At 41.2% G+C, this 22,956-nt stretch overlaps 1 protein-coding gene across 1 annotated transcript in view; it reads right to left on the minus strand.

Annotated features, from left to right (window-relative positions):
- The window catches only part of MASP1 (mannan-binding lectin serine peptidase 1 (C4/C2 activating component of Ra-reactive factor)), a 123,665-nt gene that overhangs the window by 70,908 nt on the left and 29,801 nt on the right, over window positions 1-22,956 (minus strand). Inside the window, exon 3 of the mRNA XM_006884111.1 lies at window positions 764-941. Coding sequence (XP_006884173.1) covers window positions 764-941 — 178 coding nt within the window. The remainder of the gene's footprint in view (window positions 1-763; window positions 942-22,956) is intronic.

Genomic DNA, 22,956 nt, shown 5'->3' on the forward strand with positions numbered 1-22,956 from the left:
ATATATGGTGCTGCAGAGATGGAGGGAAAAATCTGTTCTTCTACATGGGAGGCAGAAACCACATAACTAGAACATGACTCCAGAGCAGTGGGAGATTCAACTTTGATCCCAATCTTGAAGGATATGTAGGACTAAGTCATGATGTGATGAAAGTAGAAAGCAAAAGGGAATTTCATACACGGGAAACAGTGTCTTCATGGAGAGGCGTTTGGAGAGCTCAGAGCAAATGTAGGGAGTAAAGAGTATTTTAGTCTGGTTAGAAAGTAGAATCTATGAAGAGGAATTTGGAGAGCTAAATTGACAAAGAGGCTGAGGTCAGGTAGTGGAGGGCTTTTGAGTACCAGGGAAAGAGGTGTGGGGTTTGGAAGAGTAGAGTCTGGGGTAGAGACATGGGAGGAAACTCTAGTGGAAGAGGAATAAGATTTTCATAGGCAACCAACTCCCCACAATGCTCTTCACTGGAGGAATAAAGGAGGGGGCAGATAAAATTGGAAGGGGGTTTGGGAGGAGAGCAGGAGGGAAAGGAAGGGAGGAAAAAGTGGAGAGAGAGCACAAAACTTTAGAGAAAGAAGGAGTCAGTCCCAGGGATATTGTTGTTGATTGCCTGTGAGTTGAGCACAACTCATAGCGACCCTATGAACAAAAGGCCTGAAGCCCCTCTACAACTATAGACATTTATCGAAGTTCATAGAGTTTCCAGAGCCATGTTGTTTAAGAACATTCCTGCTTCCAACCCAGGGATGAGGCACCCAGTATAACTTACCCACAGCCATGTAGTGGGCATCAAAGCCTGTGAATCGTTCCTCGTTGGAGAAGTCTGACCGGAAAGTGATGGACATGAAAGGACCAGGGGAGAGGACTGCTTCCTGGCCGGGGGTCTGCTCTGTGTCTGTGGTCTCCCTGCCACAGAACGTCGCCAATACCTGGTCTTCAGTTTCCACCTTTGGAATCAAAGGGAATGGAAACAAGGTCAGACACTTTCCAAAGGTGCTTCTCTACTGCTTTGCAGGAAGAAAGAGGATGGTAACTGCATGAATTTAACACATAACTTCAGAATCCAAGGAAAGGTGGTAGGAATTCTGGGATTTGAAAAGCATAATATAGGTTAAATCAATGTGATCCTCCATCATTGCTTCATTTCTTTTGTTTAGTTCCATGAGAAGTAGTTTGACATTTGTCATTCTTATTAACAACCAAATGGTCTACTTCTTGAAAACAATTCAACATTGAGGACAAGAAATTAGACAGTTTTTTATCTGGATTACATGTTCAATATAGTAACTTACACACTTCCAAAGGCAGTGAACTAACTATATTCACAGTATCAGCCCTTCACTGAGCATCCAATGTGGATCTGTGACTGAGCAAAGCAAAGGGGATTATTAGGGAGTGAGTTGGCTTTTTTGTTTGTTTGTTTGTTTTTTTCCCCATGGGGAGGCAGTATTCAGGTTGAGAAAAATAGTGTCATAGTGTAACAAATGTTTTATTTATGTCACCATGAAAGCACTCTAAAGAACCCTATTAGAATGTATGTTATAGGAGATTGGGACTTCGTTTTCTTTACAATATGCCTTTGGTGAATAGAATACCATAGAGTCTCATTACCCTCAAGTCAATTCCAGCTCATATTGACCCTCTAGGACAGGGTTAGGATTTCAAAGGCTGAAACATCACGATGCAGGCTGACTGCAATATCTTTCTCCCATGGATTAAAAATCATTGGCCTATCAGTTATCTGTTCAACACATTGTAGATATCAATAAGCAATCCTTATTAAAAACTGAAAGTGGAAGACATTTTGAGAAGAAGGAGAAGCTGAGAGTCTGTAGGGGGCATGGAAGGAGATATACTTGGAATTATGGTTGAAATTAGAAATGACATTGGATGCCATAAATGTCATGACAAATAGTGATTTTTATTTTTTTTTTTTCATTTTGAAGGTAAAAAGAAGACATTGAAAACTTTGGAACAGGGAAGTTGTGTAATCAGTACTGTATTTGTTAGGTATTTGGTTGTTGTTGAGGACTATTGAGTTGGAACTGACCCATGATGGACCCTCAAGTGGATTTCCAAAGGCAGTTTTAATTGCACGGGAGGTTGTTAATCCTTATCCCCAGGATTTTAATCTCTTGCCTTTGGGGTTGCAGTATAGCTTCTTCCAACCAGGCCAACAGACTTCCCTGATAGGTATCCTAAGTAACAAGTATTACTGAAAACATCCAGAAAGTAATGTATGTTAAGAGATTTTTTAGAAAGTCCATTTGCTAAAATAATTCCATGTTTTGGAAGAGCCAGAGGCCCTTTACAAATACAGAGACTCAAGCAAAGATTGTAAACTGGTTACCTAAAGTGGATTGTGTTTTCATTGCGTTTGGAAAGCCTAGTATGGTAGCTGGCTGGATTATTTATTTGCCTAGTTGGCCTATCATCTGCCCTATCCTCTCACACCTAGCTTGATTCTTTGAGGCTTATATTTGAGTTTGCACCCTGTGAATAACCACTTTCATCCAACTGCATGAGAAAATATCTTACTAAGAACAATTTCTGCTGCCTTTCAAAGTTATTAAAGCAGAATACTGCCTATCTCTAGCAGTTTCTAAAGGAGTCATTATTCTTTCATTAGCTTACTATGTCAAAAATATCTTGACATTTGACACTTCTTTTCTAAAACTAATGGTTTATTTACTTAAAATAAGTGGAAGGTTTGTTGGGTTTCGTTTTTTGGTGTGTTTTCTTTTTTTTTTTTTTTTAACAATTTGCCCTGGCAACAAAGCACAAGGGCAATTAATCATGAACTTTGGGAATTAGAATGTAAACAGAAGATGAGATCATAGCTTTGCTATTTATTCTCCTTTGCCTTGGACACCAGCCAAGTGTACACTACTGTAGAAAGTGCCTTTCTGTATACAACTTTGAGCATCCCGAATGGTATGCTATTTTGGTTAACAGAATTTTCCAGATAGCTGAGGGTTACTGACCCACTGCTATTGAGCTGATTCTGCCTCATGGTGACCCTCCTTTGGTATGCTGAGGCTGTAAATCTTAAAAAAGCATACTGCCTCAGCCTTCTCCTGTGGAACAGCTGGTAAATTCAAACTGCAGCCCAACATTTAATCTATTATGCGACCTGGTCTCCTCAGCTGAAAGTTTTCACACTAACAATAATATTAGGAAAATGTTTTAGATGTAATGTTTCAGAAAGCACTTTATAAAAATCCCTATTTTCTTAAGTGAGGCAAACGATCCTTTCTTGGTGATCCAACGACGTCACCATGAATGTCATCCACCATGAAGCTCTCTAGTAAAGGGGAAAATCTCAGGATACTGAGCTGTGTTATGACTTGCTTTGAATGTCCTCAGATGGAAATGCATTTAAAATTCTCAAGTCTTTGTCATGGATTGTTTTATTTCCTGTCTATGTAGTAACTCCATTAATTTCTCTCTTGTTTGCTTACTTTTAATATGTTGTAGAAAAGAAACCAATTAAATTGCTTTTGTTAAAGTGTAACAAAAAGAGGACTAGATTTATAATGAGGAGTTGAGGGAGACATTCTTTGAGTAATTACTTGAAATGCAGTGCACCATCTTTGTGACCTCCACTTTGTAGTAACATAGTGTACGGGCCTGTCAGTTGGAGGATCTGAACTCTACTCCTGGCTCTACCATAAATTATGTTGCACTGTTAATCCAAAGATTCATGGTTTGAAACCACCAGCTTCTCCAGGGGGAAAATGTAGGCAATCAACTCCCATGCAATTTATTACCTCGGAAAACCCACTGAAGGGTCAGCTATGAGTTACTTCTGACTCAATAGTACGTAACAACAATGTCCATCTCTCAGTCATCCACCTGAAAAACAGATTTGAACTACTGAGGTCTAGTTTCCTTTTAAATTCTGATATACTAGTATACCAGATATGCCCTTGGAAAAAGTATAGCCAGAACCCTCTTGGAGGGAAAGATGGGAAAGCTTCATCTCACATGCTTTGGGTATGTTGTTACAAGAGGCTGTTCCTTGGAAAGGGACATCATGCTTGGAAAACTAGAGGGTCTGTGAAGGAGAGGAAGATCCTCGGCAAGATGGATTGATACAGGGCTCCAGAATCTCAGAAATGATGAGGTTGCCACAGGATAGGATGGAGTTCAGATCTGTTGTTCATAGAATTGCTGTGAGTCATACTAGACTGGACCACACCTAACAACAACAGTGTACCAACAGCAAACAGGACATTAAAATCACATATTAAGTATACCAAATATGAGATGGTGAACAGGAGTTTCCATATACACAGATTCTTGGTTATGAACTTGTTTATGGTCTGTAGCAATGTAATATGAAACAATTACAAATGAATAGCCATGCTTTTTAGCATTAGAAGTTGCGGTCACAGCAAAGTCTTATAGGCCCTTGGGCTCTGCAGTGTCCATAGCATGGATACTTTCAAGTGAAATCAACCAGAGATCATTTGGATTAAAGGAGAGACCTCATGAGAGTTTGGTAAATAATCTTCCTTGCATTGTCTTGGTTGAAGGTTATTTTATGATAGTAATTAAAGTGTGATCACATAACCAATCAAGTCACACTATTCCAGAGACCAAATTAGCATATTCCAGGTGGGACCCTTGGGGGAAATCTGAGTCCTCTACACTTTTAGAAGCAGGAAAGAAAAGCCAGTAACCTGGAGCCCTGAGAATTTAGCCTGCAGCCCAGAATAGAATCCTGGATTATGAGCAAGACCTTTAAGAGTTATTTTAATCTCTTTCCTTCTAGAGAAAACTGAGGTCCAGAGAGGGGAAGTGACTTGTCCAAAGGCAGAAAGATAACCATGAACATTCTCTGTTATCAATTCTGCTTTTGGAACTATTTTGACCCCAAAGAAAGGAAGCTGCCAACGCAGAGAGAACATGACAAAAAACACAGACACTTGGACAAACACTTCCCCCCCACCCCCCAGCTCAAGGACCTCTTGAAATCTTATCTTGTGTGAATGGACTGAATCCCAGAGAGGATGTAGCTTAGTGACAGCTCCAACCATAACTTAAACAGAGGAGTCACTAGCCCTGGTTAATATTTACAGTCCCTGCTGTGGAGTGTCAAATTCAGCAAAGATTGTTTACTTCTGAATGCAGTAATTAAGCTCTGGCTTCTGTTGGCCTGCCTCATCTCTGGAGTCATCAGGACAGCATGATGGAGGAAAAAGCTTTATCAAATACACATGTGAAATTCATAACAATAGAAACCCATGTGTGGGTATCTCAAGCTCACTCACTGTTTTAAAAAAAATTCTTATTGTGGTCAACCACATTTTTTAAAATAGGGCACTGACATGTGGATTCATGTTCTCCTTTTTTCTCCAGTTTAAACTCAATTCAACAAGTGTTTATATACAAGAGTCTACCTGCACCACAATATGGAGGGATGCCATTGCATGCATTGCAAACAAGTCCCCATGACTCAGGGAAATTGACATATAGCAGGAAAATTAGGTAAGTACTTAAAAGTGTATGTATCACAAGGTTGTCAGGGTGTGTAATTGCAATGAAAGACAGGCAGCACCAGGGATTTAAAGAAGGGGACAATTAAACCCAGCTGAAGAGAATCAGAAGTCATGTGGTAGAAGAGAATTCTCTTTGAGATAGAAATTGAAAAATAAATAGAATTTAGGGAGGTGGAGATGATGAGTAGAGGGTTGGGGTATTGATTATAGGGAAATTAGCTACACAGACGGAACAGCTGAGACCTGTTATACTCATTCAACTGTCTCTGGGTAATGTAATTGGTTAATCATCTTGGCTGCAAATGAGGAAAAAGTTGAAGGTTCATTTCATGTCTACCTAGAAGCTCATTTGGAAAAAAGGCTGGTAGATGTACTTTTGAAGGATCAGTCATTGGAAATTCTACAGAGCAGTTCTTTTCTAACACATAAGGAGTTGCCACAAGTCAGAATGGGCTTGATGGAAATGGATTTACTGGCTGGGGAACTTGTTGCCTTACTATCTCCCATAGTTGTAGGAAAGAGTTTCTGTTGAGGTGTTGATGACTCAGAGTTGAGATCTAAGGAGAATTAGAACATGTTTCCAGGCATTGTCTGACACAACAGAAACAGCACAAATCTGCTGGTAAAATCAGGTAGAACAGTAGGATATTGTCCAAATTTCAGTAGGAGGATAGCTATGATAGCTCCTCTTTGTCCACAGAACCATCACATGAGAATTACCAAAGTCGATTAATAGCCAATAGCCACTAACTGGTTCCACAGAGCAATGCATGTCTCCTCACTTATAAATGGTGAGACTGAAACCCCATTTAAATAAAATGGGGAAGATCATAAGCTTAGAAGAAGTGGATCTAGGTTAATAACTGAAGAGTCCCAGTTGCTTAGGATGTTCCTTTAAAACATGAGGCAAACCCATAAAGGCAAAATATTTCATGATTTTATTGTTTCCAAGCTACATCCTGGAGTTCCTCCCAAATTTTCTTTGGGCCATTGAAAATCTTTTCAGATTTAATTTAGGCAGATGTTGGGGGATGCTGAATGCTTTATTGTCAGTTTAGTTAAACTGGTAACTTAATTTCCCCAAATCGCTTATGCTGTATAGTTCCCGGTTGTTGTTGTTGTTGTGTTTTATTGAGCTGGAACCAACCCATAGCTGACCCTCCAGCAGATAAAGAGGCACTTAATCAAGTAGGAGGAGATTTTCTCCCATGGAGCATCTGGGGGATTTGAACCAGGTGTCTTTGGGACTTCAGTGCAGCTTCTTACCACATGGCCACCAGAGCTTCCTAGTCCTATGTTAGAGTTGGGCAAAAGAGGAATGTGTATGATTTAGATATAGTTTAGAAAGCAATAATCGTTCCTACCTAAAGATTGTTTTGTGGATTAGTGCAGATGAAAAATGCAAGTAAGTTCTAACTAATTTTTACTCTCCTGCCATTTGCATCTAGTTCTTTTCCAAAACTACAGGACCTGAAGAACAAGAATGGCCAGGCTGATTATCAGATGCATGAAAGCAACCTCACAAAGGTAGTGGCTACCTAGAGGCAAATGTTCCTCATGGACTGCTCAATGGGCTCCCTCTCCATGAGCTCTCCTTCATGGTGCCACTTTTGCTGTTGAATGGAATTGATTTCTCAGCTTTCCCTGCAGTCTCTAACATTTAATCTGTCAGAACCTCAGAACAACTAACCACTATAGTGACTGTGGAGTTATCTTTTTTTTCCTTCTTTTATTAATTTTAATGACAGTTTACAGAGACTTTGGATTTCCATTCATTCATTGTTTCACACTTTCCTCCTTGCCCACCCCCCTGTTTGCTTTTGCCTTTGAAAAGTAAAAATAAATAAATAAATAAATTCTTTCAATGTTATACAACCCCCCCATCCCCCAAGTCCACTCCACTATGCAGCTTTCATTCTGGACTCTTATCATGACAATACCTAATCATATTTTCCTCCTAAACAATTCTCTCCTTCATCTGTTTCAATGTAGTATGCATTACTTATCCCCTCTTTTCTTAGTTTTTCCCCAAACCCGATATCAGTCCTGTTTTACAACAGTGGCATTATGCAGTATTTGTCCTTTTGTGACTGAGATACGTCACTCAGCATAATGTCCTCCAGGGTATAATAATTGTATAATAATTAATGAGTTTCTTATTTTTCAATGCAGCATACAATTCCATTGTGTGAATATACCAGAGCTTCTCTATCCATTCCTTTGTTGATGGGCACTTGGGTTGTTTCCAACTCTTTGCTTTTGTGAACAAAGCCACAATAGTCATAGGTGTGCGTATATCTGCTTGGGTGGCAGTTATGATTTCTTTAGGGTATTTTCCCAGCAGTGGATTTGCTGGGTCAAATGGCATTTCTATTTCCAACTTTTTGAGAAAGCGCCATACTGCCTTCCATAGTGATTGCACCATTTTACACTCCCACCAATAGTGAATAAGGGTTCTAGTTTCTCTGCAACCTCACCAGCATTTGTTGTTTGCTGTTCTGTTAAGTTTTACTATTCTTACTGGGGTCCTAGCCATCTGAATCTGATCTTACCATTGGATGGGTGGGACTATGCGAATAGAGCATATTAGCTCATCCACAAAGGAGACTGGCTAGTCTCTGCAATACATTAAACAGCTCTAGCAGCAGCAGAAGGGACTTCTCACTGTCACCAGTGAAGAAAACTCACCACCAGGAAAAAAGCAGCCATAGCCAAACTAGAGACCGGAAGTGAGATAGGACTTTTCTACTCCTACACCACTGGAACTGGAGCTAAGAGCCTTCCCAACTCGGGGTGAGAGTCCATAATTTGCAGAACTGAAAACTTTGTAACAGAGGCTAAGACTCAGGAGGGGGTCAATATTGGCAGGACTGAGAACTTTGTAATAGTGGGTAAAACCAATGGTAGGACTGAAAACTTTCTAGCACTGGCCTAAAGCCGTGAGTCTCAAGGTTGAGGTGCCTGAGAGAACATTGGAGAGCTACCCTGACTGTATTCTTACAACTTTTTTACTTTTCTAACATAGTTCTGTGTGGTCTGTGAGCTATTGCTTTGGGTTTGAGACCCAGCAAAGTAGTAAAACCAGTGTTGAGATGAGTAGAAAGTAGTATGGGAATGTGGGAGACATGTCTGACAGTATGGGAATTGGTTTTGTGTTATTAATGCTGTTGATGGGGACAGTTCCACTCTGTGAAGTTGGTATGGGTCAGATATGACTGTCCCCATGTGGCCCTTGCTCTTCTTACAATGATTTTTTTGTCTGATCTTTCAACTCCCTTTCCTGACTTTCATCTCTACTTCCTCAGCTTTCTTTGAGGAAAAACATGAGTTCTAAAGACATACATAAGGAGTACTGGTAGCAAAGTCCAGAGTACATTGTACTGCTGTCCAAAAGGTTGCATTTCTTTGGTGGCTTGAATTCATCAATGGCTCCTTAGGAGAGATAGAGGTAGTCCTTTCCAGTTGAAAGTTACAGCCTGGTAATCCAGGGGAGGACTTCTATGAGTTGGAATTGACTCAACAGCAATGAATGAACAAATGATGCACATGATGTCTCCATAAGCTGGACTCAACTCAATGGCAATGCAAAAATATTCTCTTAAGTATCCATTATCTCATACTATTCACAGTACAGCTCTTCTTTCCTGTCCAAACCCTGATGGATGTAGTTACTTGACTGTAATAAAAAAACCTCAGAAGCATATGGCCTTGATTTTTGTAATGGATGGTGAGTGGAAACTAAGAAAGTGGTGGAGAAACTGCTGGAAATTTGGAAAGAGAAAACATAAGTAATGTGGTAGTGAAATCATTGGCACAACTGTTGCCTATCATAATATTGAGGGTATTAAAAGCACATAATACACTTATGGGTCTGGCTAAAAAGAACTCTAAAAAGAATGTTTAATGTACTGGTTTTGTGTTTCTAACTACTTACAAGGTACTTAAAAAGAACTAAGTCTTCAGTGTGCAACCAACACACATGGAACTAGCTGAACTGAACAAGACTTTCTCATTCCTAGCCTTTCCACAAGCAAAGGAGTTTCAAAATTAAAAAAAAAAAAAATTAAAAGTGGTTTCCAGGTAAAGATCAAATAAAATGTATGACAAGTTTCTTTGATTTCAGAAAGACTTTAGGCAGCACCTAGTACTTACTGCCTGTCAGCTAGACAAAAAGACCTCTAAAATTCTTGAAGATGTTTCACAGCATTCTGACATCTGCCAAAATAGAGAGAGGATCATGCAGAAAAGAATTGAAGGTATACATTTTGTCTAATGAGATGTACTTTATTCTGATGGGTAAGTGGCTTAAAATGTTTTAGGGTGATATTGTTTGAGGGATCTCAGATGGTAGAGTTAAGAGGAAGTTGCTTTGTTAATCCAATTCGATGCCTCTGGTGTTTTGACTGCACCAGTAGCTCCAAGTGCAATTTCCTGCTTTGTGATTTACAGCTGCCTGAAAACCTGCTTGAGGGTCAGCTAGGAAACAGTTTTGATTCGACAGCCACGAGTGAGCTGAATATGTCATACCTGCTGCATTCCTTGAGTCATAACCACTCATAGCTGACTCATTAGCAGGTTTTCAGAGGCTTTAAATCACACAGGAAGATATAGCCCATCTTTTTTTCCTGCATAGCAGCTGGTAATTTCAAACTGAGTGCCTTACAGTTGGCAGTGCAACTGTTCACCACTCAGCTGCTTGGACTTAAACATTCAAAATTTTTTAAACTGTTGTTGTTATTGTGTTGTCAAAGTCAACTGCTACTCATAGTGATCCTGTGTACAATAGCTCTGAAACCTGCTCTATCCTGAGCCATTCTCTCTGACTCTGATAGAGGTGCCCCCATTACCCCTGGGCCAATCCATCTCATCTGGGGTCTTCCTCCCTTGTACTGTCCCTCCACCCTTCCCAGCATGATGTCCTTCTTCAAGGATTGGTCCCTCCTGGCAACATCTCCAAGTTTGGCAGATGGAGTTTTACTATTCTTACTTCGAAGGAGCAACTTGGTATCATCCTCTTCAGGACAGACATTTTTGTTCTCTTGGCAGTCAATAGTATGATCAATACTCTTCTCCAGCACCACAGCTCAAAGGCATCAATTCTTCTTCTGTCATCATTTGTCATTGTCTAGCTCTCTCATTAATACCAAGTAGTTGCAAAGACCATAGCCTGGATCAGACACATCTTAGACTCTACGCTGACATTGTTGCTTTTTAGTGCTCTGGAGAAGTCCCTGACAACAGTTGTCTTTTTATTTCTTGACTGCTGGTGTCAAGAGTGTTGATTGTTGAAAAAAGCAAGCTGTAATTGCTAATAACATTAATCTCTTTTCCATCTATCATGGTGCTGTCAATTGGCCCAACGATGAGAATCTTTGTCTTCTTAATGTTGAGCTTCAATCCATATTGAAAACTAAAGTCCTTGACCTTTTACAGGAAGAGCTTTAGGTCTTCTTTAGTTTCAGCAAGCAAGGTTGTGTCATCTGTATATCGTAGGATATTGATGTCTTCCTCCAATCTTGATGCCACACTCCTCCTTATAAAGCCCTGCTTCCCAAGTGATCTGTTCTGCTTACAGATTGAAAAGATATGGGGACAGGAAGCATCCCTGACACATTCCTTCCCTGATTTTGAGCCATGCAGTGTTTTCTTGCTCTAATTTGAGGACTGCTTCTTGGTTCAAGTATAGGTTTTGCATAAGCACGATCAAGCATTCTGGGATTCCCATTTTCCTCAAGGTTAGCCACAATTTGTTATGATCCACACAGTCAAATACCTTTGCATAGTCAATGAACCACAGATAGACATTCTTCTGGTACTCTCTGCTTCCTGCCAAGATCCTCCTGACATTGGCAATAATGTCCCTAGTGCAATGATCTCTTCTAAACCCAGCTTGTATTTCTAGTAGTTCTGCCAACGTACAGCTCCACTAGTTTCTGGATAATCTTCAGCAGGCTTTTGCTCATGTGTGGTATTACTGATCCTGTTAGATAATTTTCACACACTGTCTGGTAACCTTTTTTTTTTTAAATGGGAATAAGTATAGTTCTCTTTCAGTCAGTTGGCCAACTAGTCCTCCAGATTTCTTGGCACAGCTGGGTGAGCACATGCAGGGCAGCATCTGTTTGCTGAAATATGTAAATTGGTATTCCATAAATTTCTAGGGCTTTACTTTTTTGCCAAGTCCTTCAGAGCAGCCTAAACTTCCTTCTTCATCAGCATTACCTCTTGATCATATGTTGTTTCTTGTAGAGAATTAAATTAAAGGAGATAATATTTTAATTAGCAATTAAATTAACTGATTCATAGGCTGACCTTCAGGTGGATTTTTGAAGGCAGTAAATCACATGTGTTTTAATGTTAAAAAAAAAACCCAACAACAACATGATGGACAATGTTTGGTGGTCTCCCTGATTAAAACAAATTTAGAAGCAGGAGTGGCATCCACTTCCATAATAGCTTGCCTCTGGAAACCCTATGAACCTTGAGAAAGAAAGAAAGTTATACAAGTGTCCAGGTCTTTCGTTCATAAGGTTGCTATGAGTCACCTACGACTCGATGGCACTTAACAACAACAACAACAAATCACATGTGAGAAGATTGTCCATTATTTTCCCATGGAGTAGCCACTGGATTTGAATCACATGCCTTTGAGTTGACAGTGTAATTCCTTACCAATAAGCCAACAGGGCTCCCTATGTAATTACAAGTGACTTTTAAAAAGATATCTTGCTGTTATTATTATGTGCCATCAAGTTGCTTGCAACTCATAGTGATCCTATGTACAAGAGCTCTGAAGCCTGCTCTATCCTGAGCCAACCTTATTGTCCCTCATATACCTACCACCATTGCCCCAGTCACTGAGTCAATCCATCTCATCCAGGGTCTTCCTCTCTTGCACTGTCCCTCCACCCTTCCAAGCACGATGTCCCTCTCCAAGGTCTGGTCCCTCCTTGCAACATGCCTAAAGTATGTGAGATAGAGCTTCAGAATTCTTGCCTCAAAGGAGCAGCCAGGTTTCATTCTCTCCAGGACAAACCTGTTTGTTCTCCTAGCAGTCCAGGGTATATTCGGCACTTTTCGCCAGCACCACAGCTCAAAGGCATCAATCATCCTATCATCCCTTGTCATTGCCCAGGTTTCTGATGCATATCAAGTAGCCTGGATCACTTAGTCTCCAGACTGACATCACTACTCTTCAGTATTCTGGAGAGGCCCCTGACAGCAGACTTTCCCAACGGAAATCATCTTTTGATTTCCTGAATGTTGGTACCAAGAGTGTTGATAGTGGAGCCAAGCAAGCTGAGGCTGTTAACAGTCTCAGTCTCTTCAATGTCTATTATGATGCTGCCATTTGGCCCAGTGGTGAGAATCTTTGTTTTCTTGATATTGAGCTTCAATCCATGTAGCAAAGTGGAAAGTGGAAAGAATCAGATCAAACGTTAACAATGGTTAGATTCCCAGGATGATTCAGGCTGTTAATGTGATCAGCTGTTAACTGACAGATTGGCTGTTTGAGTTCAACCAGAGGCAAGTTAGAAGACAGGCCTCACAAAGTCATTCTAAAAAATAAGCCACTGAAACTCTATATGACACAGTTTTACTTTAACATCGGACTGGAGTTGACTTGAGGGTAATTGGCAAATGATGGGTAACAGTGCCTGAAGGAATACAGGTAAGTTTTGACCTTTCCGTTTTTATGTTTTAAAAGTATTAAGAAAGCAAACAAATAACTCTGAGACTAGAGCTGCTTCTCAGTAGCTTTTCCCCACTGGTATAAAAGCAATCTGTGTATGCCAATAAGCAGAGAACACACACAGAAGTGCAATTAATCCAGCCTGGAGATTCAAAGCTAGCTTCTAATCCCTCTACCTCTCATAACCCCCGAATTCCCCTTCTTCATAAGACATGGTGTGAGGACTCTCTGACACTCTGTCATCTCCTCTCAGTTTTCATGAGGTCCCAACTGAGTGGAAAAATAGAGTAACACTTTGCCTTCATTCCATACAAACAATATGATGACATAAAAGCCTGGTAAAGCAAGTTAGAGACTTAGAACAATTACAATTTATGTTATGGCAGTGAATTCCACAGAACAGTATTTTTATTGTGAGGCCCAAGAGGGGAGTCAGTGGATGGGGTGTAAGTGAAGGGATGGGGGGAGGCATGAAGGAGACTCTTGGTCTAGAGGGAGTTCATGAAAACTTTGAAATAGAGAAGTGATGAGTGAGTGACTGATCAACCAAGAGCCATGGTATGATACAAATGCCAAGTTAATTTTTCAAATAGATAGGAAATATAATTCGCAAGTTTATTAGTAAAGGAAAGAGCTCTGAATAAGCAAATAACTTCTGAAAGTCAAGAATGAAGTGAGAGGCATAATACTCCCTTATCTCAAACCTCCTACACAGTGGTAGTAACCAAAACAGCATGGTACTGGTACTATGACAGATCCTTAGGCCAATGGAACAGAATCAAGAACCCAGAAATTAACCCATCTACCTACAGTCAATTGGTATTTGACATGGAAACAAAACCTATCAAAGGGGGAAACGACAACCTCTTCCACAAATGGTGCTGGCCAAACTGGACTTCTCCCGGCAGAAAGCGGAAACAGAATCCACATCTCATACCATGCACAAAAATCAACTCAAGGTAGACCAGGGACCCAGGGGTAAAGCCTCAATCCATAAAGATCCTAAGAGACAAAATGAGATCAAACTTAAAAGGCCTAGCCTAGGGAGCTCTGGTGGCCCAGTGGTAAGAAACTGCACTGTAAACTTGAAGGCATACAGTTCGAAACCACCAGCTGCTGGATGGGACAAGGATGGACAATCTCTTCCCATGTGATTAACTGGCCCTGAAAACTCACTGGAGAGTCAGCTATGGATTTGTTCTGACTCAACAATACACAACAACAACAACATGGTTTAAATAAGCCAGCAGATACAGCCAGAAAGGCACAAACAAAAGAGGACAATATTGATGAATGAAACCTTCTAAAGATGAAATCCCTATGTGCATCAAAAACATTTTCTGATAGGGTGAAAAAAAAAACCCTACTGACTGGGAAAAAAATATTTGCTAATACCCTCTCAGACAAGGAAGGGACTCATAACAAAAGTTTACAGAATCCTACAGGGTCTCCATACGGAGAAGACTGACAACCCAATTACAAAATGGGCAAGAAACATGGAAAGACTTTTCACAAAGAAAGACATTTGGCTGTGGAAAGGGGATGTGGAAAGATTTGAACTCTCATACACTGTTAGTGGGGTTTTTAAATGCCATAACCACTCTGGAAGGTATTTTGGCATTTCCTCAAAAAGCTGAACATAGGTATTCCATATGACCCAACTATCCAATGCAAGGAATGTACCCAGAGGAAAATAGAACTGAGACACAAATGAAGATTTGTACTCTGAATTTCGTGATCACAAGAACATAAAAACAGCCCAAATGTTCATCAACAAATGACCAGATTGAGAAATTGTGGTATATTCATAGGATGAAGTACTATACAGCACTCAGGAACAACAATTTTGAAAAATATTACATAACCTGGGAGAGCTTTCAGCTGAATGAACTCAGTCTCATAAGGACAAATACAACATAAGACCATTAAAACATAGAAGGATGACTGCTAAGATATGTATAAAAGTCCAAAGGGAGAAGTGGGGGAAAGCAAGAGAGCTGAGGGTGGAGAGAGGGTAAAACATGGGGTCACAGAGTTTGGTGGGTGGAGGGAGAGAGTGAAGGAATTAGGGAAGATCTAGTGGGGATCTGAAAAGACAGGATAATAGTGGGCATAGATCAATGGCAATGGCGATTAATTTTATAAAATACACTGTACGAGGATGAAACACAATGTGAATGAAGGAATACATGAAACACATTGTGTATGAATTAAATACAATGTATATGAATTTTGTATGTAAACCAATATAAAATAGTGAGAAATTAATGATATTAATTTAGGTGTCCAAAAGCAATAGAGATATACATAGAGAAGCTATTTAAGGTGAACTTTAAGATCATTTCACCCCAATAACAATAGCAAAGTTCAGAAGAGCAGCAAACAACAAATGCTGGTAAAGTTGTGGAGAGATTGGAACTCTTATTCACTTCTGGTGGGAGTGTTAAATGGTGTAACCACTATGGAAGGCAGCATGTTGCTTTCTAAAAAAGTTGGAAATAGAAATATCATTTGACCCACCAATTCCACTAGCAGGAATATACCCTACTAAAAAACCAGAGCTTCCACTCAGATATATGCACACCCATGTTTATTGTTATGTAACTCACAATAACAAAGAGATGGAAGTGTCTGTCAACAAATGAATGGATAGAAAAACTATGGTTTATTCACACAATGGAATAGTATGCAACACTGAAAAACAAGGAACTTGTAAAATATTATACAACATGGATGACCCAGCAGGACATTATGTTGAGTGAAATGTCTCAGGCACAAAAGGACAAATAGTACATAATACCACTGTTATAAAACAGGACTGACATAGGGGTTGGGGAAAAAAGAAAAGGGGATTAATAATGAATGCTACATTGGAACAGATGAAGGAAAGGACTGTTTAAAAGGAATATATGATTGGGCATTATATGTATGAAAACAGTCCAGAGTAAGAGGTGTATAACAAAAAGGGGGAAAGGGTAGAGGGAGGTCATTGTGTCACAATGAATGAATATTTTTTAAAAAGTGAACTGGGGGAGGGTGAAGGGGTAAAATGTGCAACAATGAATGAATGAACAGCTAACTTTTCAGTGAACTCTTGTTAAAAAAATTATTTAAATAAATCACCTAGGAACTCTGTTAAAATGTAGATTCTGGTTCTAGATACCAAAGGTGGAAATGTAAATCCTCAGCAAAGCAGAAAACTGGAATGAGCTGATTCCAGATTTTTTTAAGATTAAAACTACTTTTTCCTCCATTCTAAAAAACAAAACAAAACAAAAACAGAAACAAAACAAACACCCCCTGAACAAATATCTCTACCTTTTGGTGTTTTTTAAGAAGGGTCAAGGACTGCAGCCTTCAGTATGGACTGAGGCTCAATGTCAAGAAGACAAAGATTCTCACCACTGGACCAATTGGCAGCGTCAGGATGGATGGCGAAGAGATTGAGATTGTTCACAGCTTCAGTTTGCTCGGCTCCACAGTCAACACTCTTGGCACTAGCAGTCAGGAAATCAAAAAGCGTATTGCTATGGGAAAGTCTGCTGTTAGGGACCTCTCTAAAGTACTCAGGAACAACGGTGTCTCTCTGGAGACTAAGGTGCGCCTGATACAGGCCATGGTATTTGCAATTGCTTGTTATGCATCAGAGAGTTGGACAATGACTAGGGAGGACAGAAGGAGATTGCATGCTTTTGAGCTGTGGTGCTGGAGAAGAGTACTGATTGTACCATGGACTGCCAGGAAAACAAACAGATTCATCTTGGAGAGGATTAAACCAAGCTACTCCTTGGAGGCAAGGATTCTGGGGCTTCGTCTGACATACTTTGGACACGTTGCCAGGAGGCACGGGTCCTTGGAAAGGGACATCATGCTTGGGAGGGTGGAGGGACAGCGCAGGAGGGGAAGACCCTCTATGAGATGGATTGATTCTGTGACTGGGGTAATCGGGATGGGTGTGTCAGAGGCAGTGCGGTTGGCGCAGGATAGAGCAGGATTTAGGGCTGTTGTGCATAGGGTCGCTATGAGTCGAAAACGACTCGACGGCACATAACAACAACAACAACATCTAATTGTGAGAATTATTTTCCTTTTTTTTTTTTTTAAATTACTGTCTGCTTTCTGTTTCTCTGGATGTAACACCTTACTGATAAGACGACCTTGTGGGACCTCATCTCTGTATATATACTCATCACTCATTCCTCGCGGAGGAGTCCAGGGGGGTTTTGAAGGCTCTAACTGGCATGGGAAGCCATTGCCCATCTTTCTTCTTCAGAGTCACTGGTGCTGCCCTGCAATTCCATCATCACATAATGGCCATCAGTCTTCCCCAATTATTAGATTCTTGGAGTCCTGGTGGTAAGGTGTGTAACATATCATGTCTATCAGCCACTCTGTGGGAGAAAGATGGGCATTCTCCTTTCCTGAAAGTCTACAGCTTAAAAACCTGATGGAAGATGGCTATGAGTAAAAATTGACTTGATAGCAGGGGACTTGGCTTTTGGCTTTGGTTTTGAAATTAAACATCCTGTATATCAGTTTACCCATTTGTAATACAGAGAAAAGAATAGTATTTCTGTCATAGGATTGCTGTGAACAGGACATGAGTTAACATACACTTAAAATGCTCAGAAAGGAGCCTGGCATAGAGTCAACACTCAGAATAATCAGCAAGAAAAACAGGACTGTGGAGATGCAATGAGGTGAGATCACACCTCCAGGCACTCCCAGCTGAGCTGGTGCATAGGGAGCTTCATGTGTTTGAAGAAATAAGGGACAGAGCTGTCACTAGACACGCTTTGTTTCCAGGTTTTACTCCTTCATTGCTATTCACACTCAAGTCACTAACATGGATTTCTTCATTGGTAAAGACCTCAAGATCAAGGGCTAAAAGAGCAGAAAGATAGCTCAGGGAGGCTTCTCAGCCAAGTCTTCTCACTCTGCAGGCACCTCTTTAGACATGTTTGGCACTTTGCACTTTACAAAAATCTCCTAACAATCCTGGGAAGATAGAGGTGATTGTTTTTGTTGTGTACCATAGAGTCAGAACTGACCTGTAGCTGACTCTCTTTCAGAGGCAGTTAATTGCATGGAAAGAGATTGCCCATCTTTCTTCCATAGAGTAGCTGGTGGCCTCGAATGGCAAGCCTTCAGGATTGCAGTGTAGCTTCTTGCCACTAGGCCACCAGAGAAAGATGTTGTTGTTGTTGTTGTTGTTATGTGCCGTCAAGTCATTTGCGACTCATAGAGACCCTATGTACAACAGCCCTAAACCCTGTTCTATCCTGTGCTAATCTCATTGCCCCTGACACACCCATCCCGAGTACCCCAGTCACTGAATCAATCCACCTCATAGAGGGTCTTCCCCTCCTGCGCTGTCCCTCCACTCTACCCAGCATGATGTCCCTCTCCAAAGACCTGTCTCTCCTTACAACATGTCCAAAGTATGTCAGACGAAGCCCCAGAATCCTTGCCTCCAAGGAGCAGCCTGGTTTAATCCTCTCTATGATGAATCTGTTTGTTTTCTTGGCAGTCCATGGTACATTCATTACTCTTCTCCAGCACCACAGCTCAAAGGCGTCAATTCTCCTTCTATCCTCCCTAGTCATTGTCCAACTCTCTGATGCATAACAAATGATTGCAACAACCATGGCCTGTATCAGGCAGACCTTAGTCTCCTGAGTGACAAAGGGATTTTTGCCCTTAGGTGATCAGTGAAAACCAAAGTAATATAGGCAATTATTAGCCGCAAGAGGGTAGTACCAAGCCCTTGAATCTTCTGTGCTTCAAAAGATTATTCTGGGTCAGCATGAATTGGACCAGTGATTCAGAGGCAGCCCAGGGGCATAGGCCTCCTGACTCACAGGTGAGCTCTCCCCATTCCTGAATTCACCTGCACCACGTGTCCATCATCTCCAGTGCCTGTTCTTGATGTCTGTCTTACAACTTTACTTTAAAATAACAAACAAAACACTAAATCTATTGCCATAAGTCAGTCCTAACTCCAGTAGCCCACATTTTTGGTTAAGGATCAAGTTAAATGTGCCAGCCACCAAATAAGAAACTGAAACTGGAAAAAAAGGAAGGCAACTGATGAACGCCTTCTAAAATATGTTGCATTTCCATAGCTCATGAAGTTCATGTAAGTAAAAATAGGTCTATGAGAAGAGTTAGAAGTGGATGCTTCAGTTCTGGTTCAAGCCAATGACAATTATTCATTAATATCAACATCATCTGTCTTGCAGAACTTTCCAGAACACAAGGTAAGGTAATTTTCTTCTATTATATTTGTTCCTCAAGCAGTCTCTGGATCTAGTGAGTAAGGAGTTGTGCTGTTGCCCCAAAGGCTGGTGGCTTGAATCTACAAACTGTTCCATGGGGGAAGATGAGCAATCTCCTCCAGTGTCAGTTACAGCCTCTCAAACCCCCACCTTTGAGTCACTTCTGATACAATAGCAATGAGTTTGAGGAGGTTTTTAAAAGATAATTGTGGAATCTCAGCACTTCAATCTGAGATTTTAATTCTGGATTTAGAGAAATTACATTAATTCCCCAAGGTCACATGCCTAGGAGTTGTTGTTGTTATTATATTCAGTTGAATCGACTAGGACCCATAGTGACCCCTATGAACAATGACTCTGATCCTTGTCCTATCTTAAGCCAATCTCACTGTCTGACACACCTGTCCTCATTCCCACAGTTAATGCCTCTCATTCAGGGTCTGCTCTAGCACTAATCCTCTGCCTGTCTAAGCATGATATCTTTTTCAAAGGACTGGTCCCTCCTAGGAGTAGCAGACTTGAAACAAAACCTGTACGTTTGAACTTTCAGGTCTGTTTTAGTGATAGGAATCAAAGAGTCATAGAAGATACGACTGGAAAGGGCACTAACCAAACTCAAATAGCCACTGCTGTTGAGTTGGTTGCAACTCATAGCCTCTCTCCACAGGGTCTCCAAGATTGCAAATCTTAGAAAGGAGACAGCTTCATCTTTTACTCATGGAGCAACTGGTGAATGTAAACAGCTGCCTTTTCAGTTAGCAGCCCAAACACTTAACCTACCAGAATACAAGGGCCCCTGGAAAGGATATGTTGTTGTTATGTGTTGTCAAGTCGACTGTGACTCCTAGTGACCCTAAGCACAACAGCTCTGAGCCCTGCCCTGTCCTGAGTCAATCTCACTGTTATCAACACACCTAGCCCCATTGCCCCAGTTACTGTGTCAGTCCATCTCATCCGGGGTCTTCCTGTCTTGTGTGCTGCCTCCACCCTTCCAAGCATCATGTCCTTCTCCAAGGATTGGTCCCTCCTGGCAACATGCCCAAAGCATGTGAGACGGAGCTTCAAAATCGGTGCCTGCAAGGAGCAACTTGGTTTCACCCTCTCGAGGACAGATCGGTTTGTTCTTTTAGTAGCCCATGGTATATATGTTCAATGCTCTCTCAAACATCAATTCTTCTTCTGTCTTCCTTAGTCATTGTCTAGGTCTCTGATGCATAAGGAGAAATTGCAAAGACTAATGCCTGGATCGGGCACAACTGAGTCTCTAGACTGACATTATTGCTCTTTAGCATTGTGGAGAGGTCTCTGGATATGAGAGACCATCAAGTCTATCCCTTTCCATTTTTAGATGGAGAAATTACAACTTAAAGAGTCAAGCAACTCATTCAAAGTCACCTGGCGGGTTAACGGTATTTCCAAGATCTAAATGTACCAATATATCCACTTAGAACAGCAATACAGCATTCTTACTAGTCATTTCTTGATCAGAATAAAGACCTGACAGATCTGAGTAAGCCTCTAATAAGGTATTGTGTATATGCATATGCTAAACATCATTTAAAAATATAGAACTGAGAAACAGCTGGCAGATTCTAGGGACCCCAAGAATTCCATTGCTACCAGGAAGGATTGTACATTTTTGGGATGGTCTCCAGGCAGGATGAGCCTGGGGGAAAGAAAGGATTGAAGGCTGGCTGGGGAGGGGGCTCCTGCCTCAAGCCTGGGAAGCAGGCATCCCGCAGGTGGGAAACTGGCAGTGCCCACCATCTCAGTGGGAGGGAGGCAGGAGTGGTGGGTGGGGAGAGTCTGGGAATCCTGGCTGAGTAGGAGGGTCCCAACAGGATTCATTCTCTTTGGCCTGTGAATGGTTCAGACTCCCCCACCTCGCCCCTTCTGGGACTTCAGAGCTGGACTAATTCACATGCAAATCCCCTCTGCAGCTCCAGGCTGGGCCCCAAAGAGTTCAAGGCAGGAAAATAGACCAAAGACAAGAAAAAAACAAAGGGTCATTGTGCTCTTCTGCAGCCTAGGCAGCCAGGCTCAATGTATATTTCAGTCCAGGCTGGGATGAAGACTCAGATTAGGCAAATGCTGAGCTGAGAGAAGACTCTGTGTGAGGGCTAAATGGTTAACAAGCTTGTCTACTAACCAAGAGGTTGGAGGTTCGAGTCCACTTGGAGTCACTCTGAAAACAGGCTTGTAGATCTCTTTCCCAGAATGCCAGTTTTGAAAGCTCAACAGAGCACAGTTTTACTCTGGTGCACATGGCATTGCAATCAATTGGTTGGTTCTTAAACTGGGGAAAGGGTTTCGGGCTAACATGCTGGCAGTGTCCATTCACTGGAATGAATGAGTTAGTGTTGGTCTGTGACTCTCTGGGAGCCTGCCTCTCCCAGGCACAAATTTATATCCTCACATCTTGATCTGGGAATCTTTCATGAGACTAGGTAGGAGCCAAGGCCTGAGTTCTAGTGACCACTCTGCCATTCACTTCCTTGCTGTGTGTCATTTTAGCATCTCCAGATTGCTATGTGCTAGGGCTGGCTAATATGAGCTGACAAAGGCAAACTATCACATTTTTTGAAGGAGTGTGCAACTCCAAAGTCAAGCACAGCTATCACTAAAAATTAAGCTTCATAAACATAAAATTAAATCAACTGTATTAAAAACAAAGAAATCATATTAGGTTCAGTCCTTCCTAATGATTTATAGTTTGGCTATCCTCTGTACTCTTGAGGCTCTTAATTCTATTGCACATGGGTGCTGAGGGATGGGCTACTGTGTATCTTTTCTCAGCTCTCTCTTCAGTGCCATCCACTGGGTAGCTTGAAATCATCCACTTATTGTACCTATTGCTTCAAATCATGACCCACTCAGCCTCACAATTGCAAAGACATTAATCTCCCCAGACCTCAATTTTCATCAACATAAAAGTTAGATCTTAATGTTATGGTCAGAGACAGCAAAGTGAGTGCAATGACTGTTGCAGCCTAGGGAGGCCTCCGCTCTTGCTCCTTAGTCCTGCATTTGGAACTGAGGGAGCTATGACCTTGAGAGAACTCCCGTGATGGCCATCTGAGAAATAGTTGTCTTTCAGTACCAAGCAGACAGGAAAACAGAATGGAAGGACAATGAGAGTTAAGATTAGGTAGACAGTACCATAAATATTGGAACTCTACTATTGGGAGATGTATTGCAATGGGAAAGTCTGCTGCCAAGGACTTTTTCCAAATTATTGAGGAGTAATGATGTCAGTTTGAGGACTAAGGTGTGCCTGATTCAAGCCATGGTCTTTTCAGTCACTTAATAAACTGCTGAAACCTAGACAATGAATAAGGATGACAGAAGAAGAATGAATGCCTTTGAATTGTGGTGTTGGAGAAGAGTGCTGAATATCCCACGGACTGCCAAAAGAACAAACACTTATGTCTTGCAGAAGTTGCAGCCAGAGTGTTCCTTAGAGGCAAAGAGGATGAATCTTTGTCTC

Source organism: Elephantulus edwardii, unplaced genomic scaffold (assembly GCF_000299155.1).
Source record: "Elephantulus edwardii isolate Elephantulus edwardi_28Jun2011 unplaced genomic scaffold, EleEdw1.0 scaffold00031, whole genome shotgun sequence".
Taxonomy (NCBI): Eukaryota; Metazoa; Chordata; class Mammalia; order Macroscelidea; family Macroscelididae; genus Elephantulus; species Elephantulus edwardii.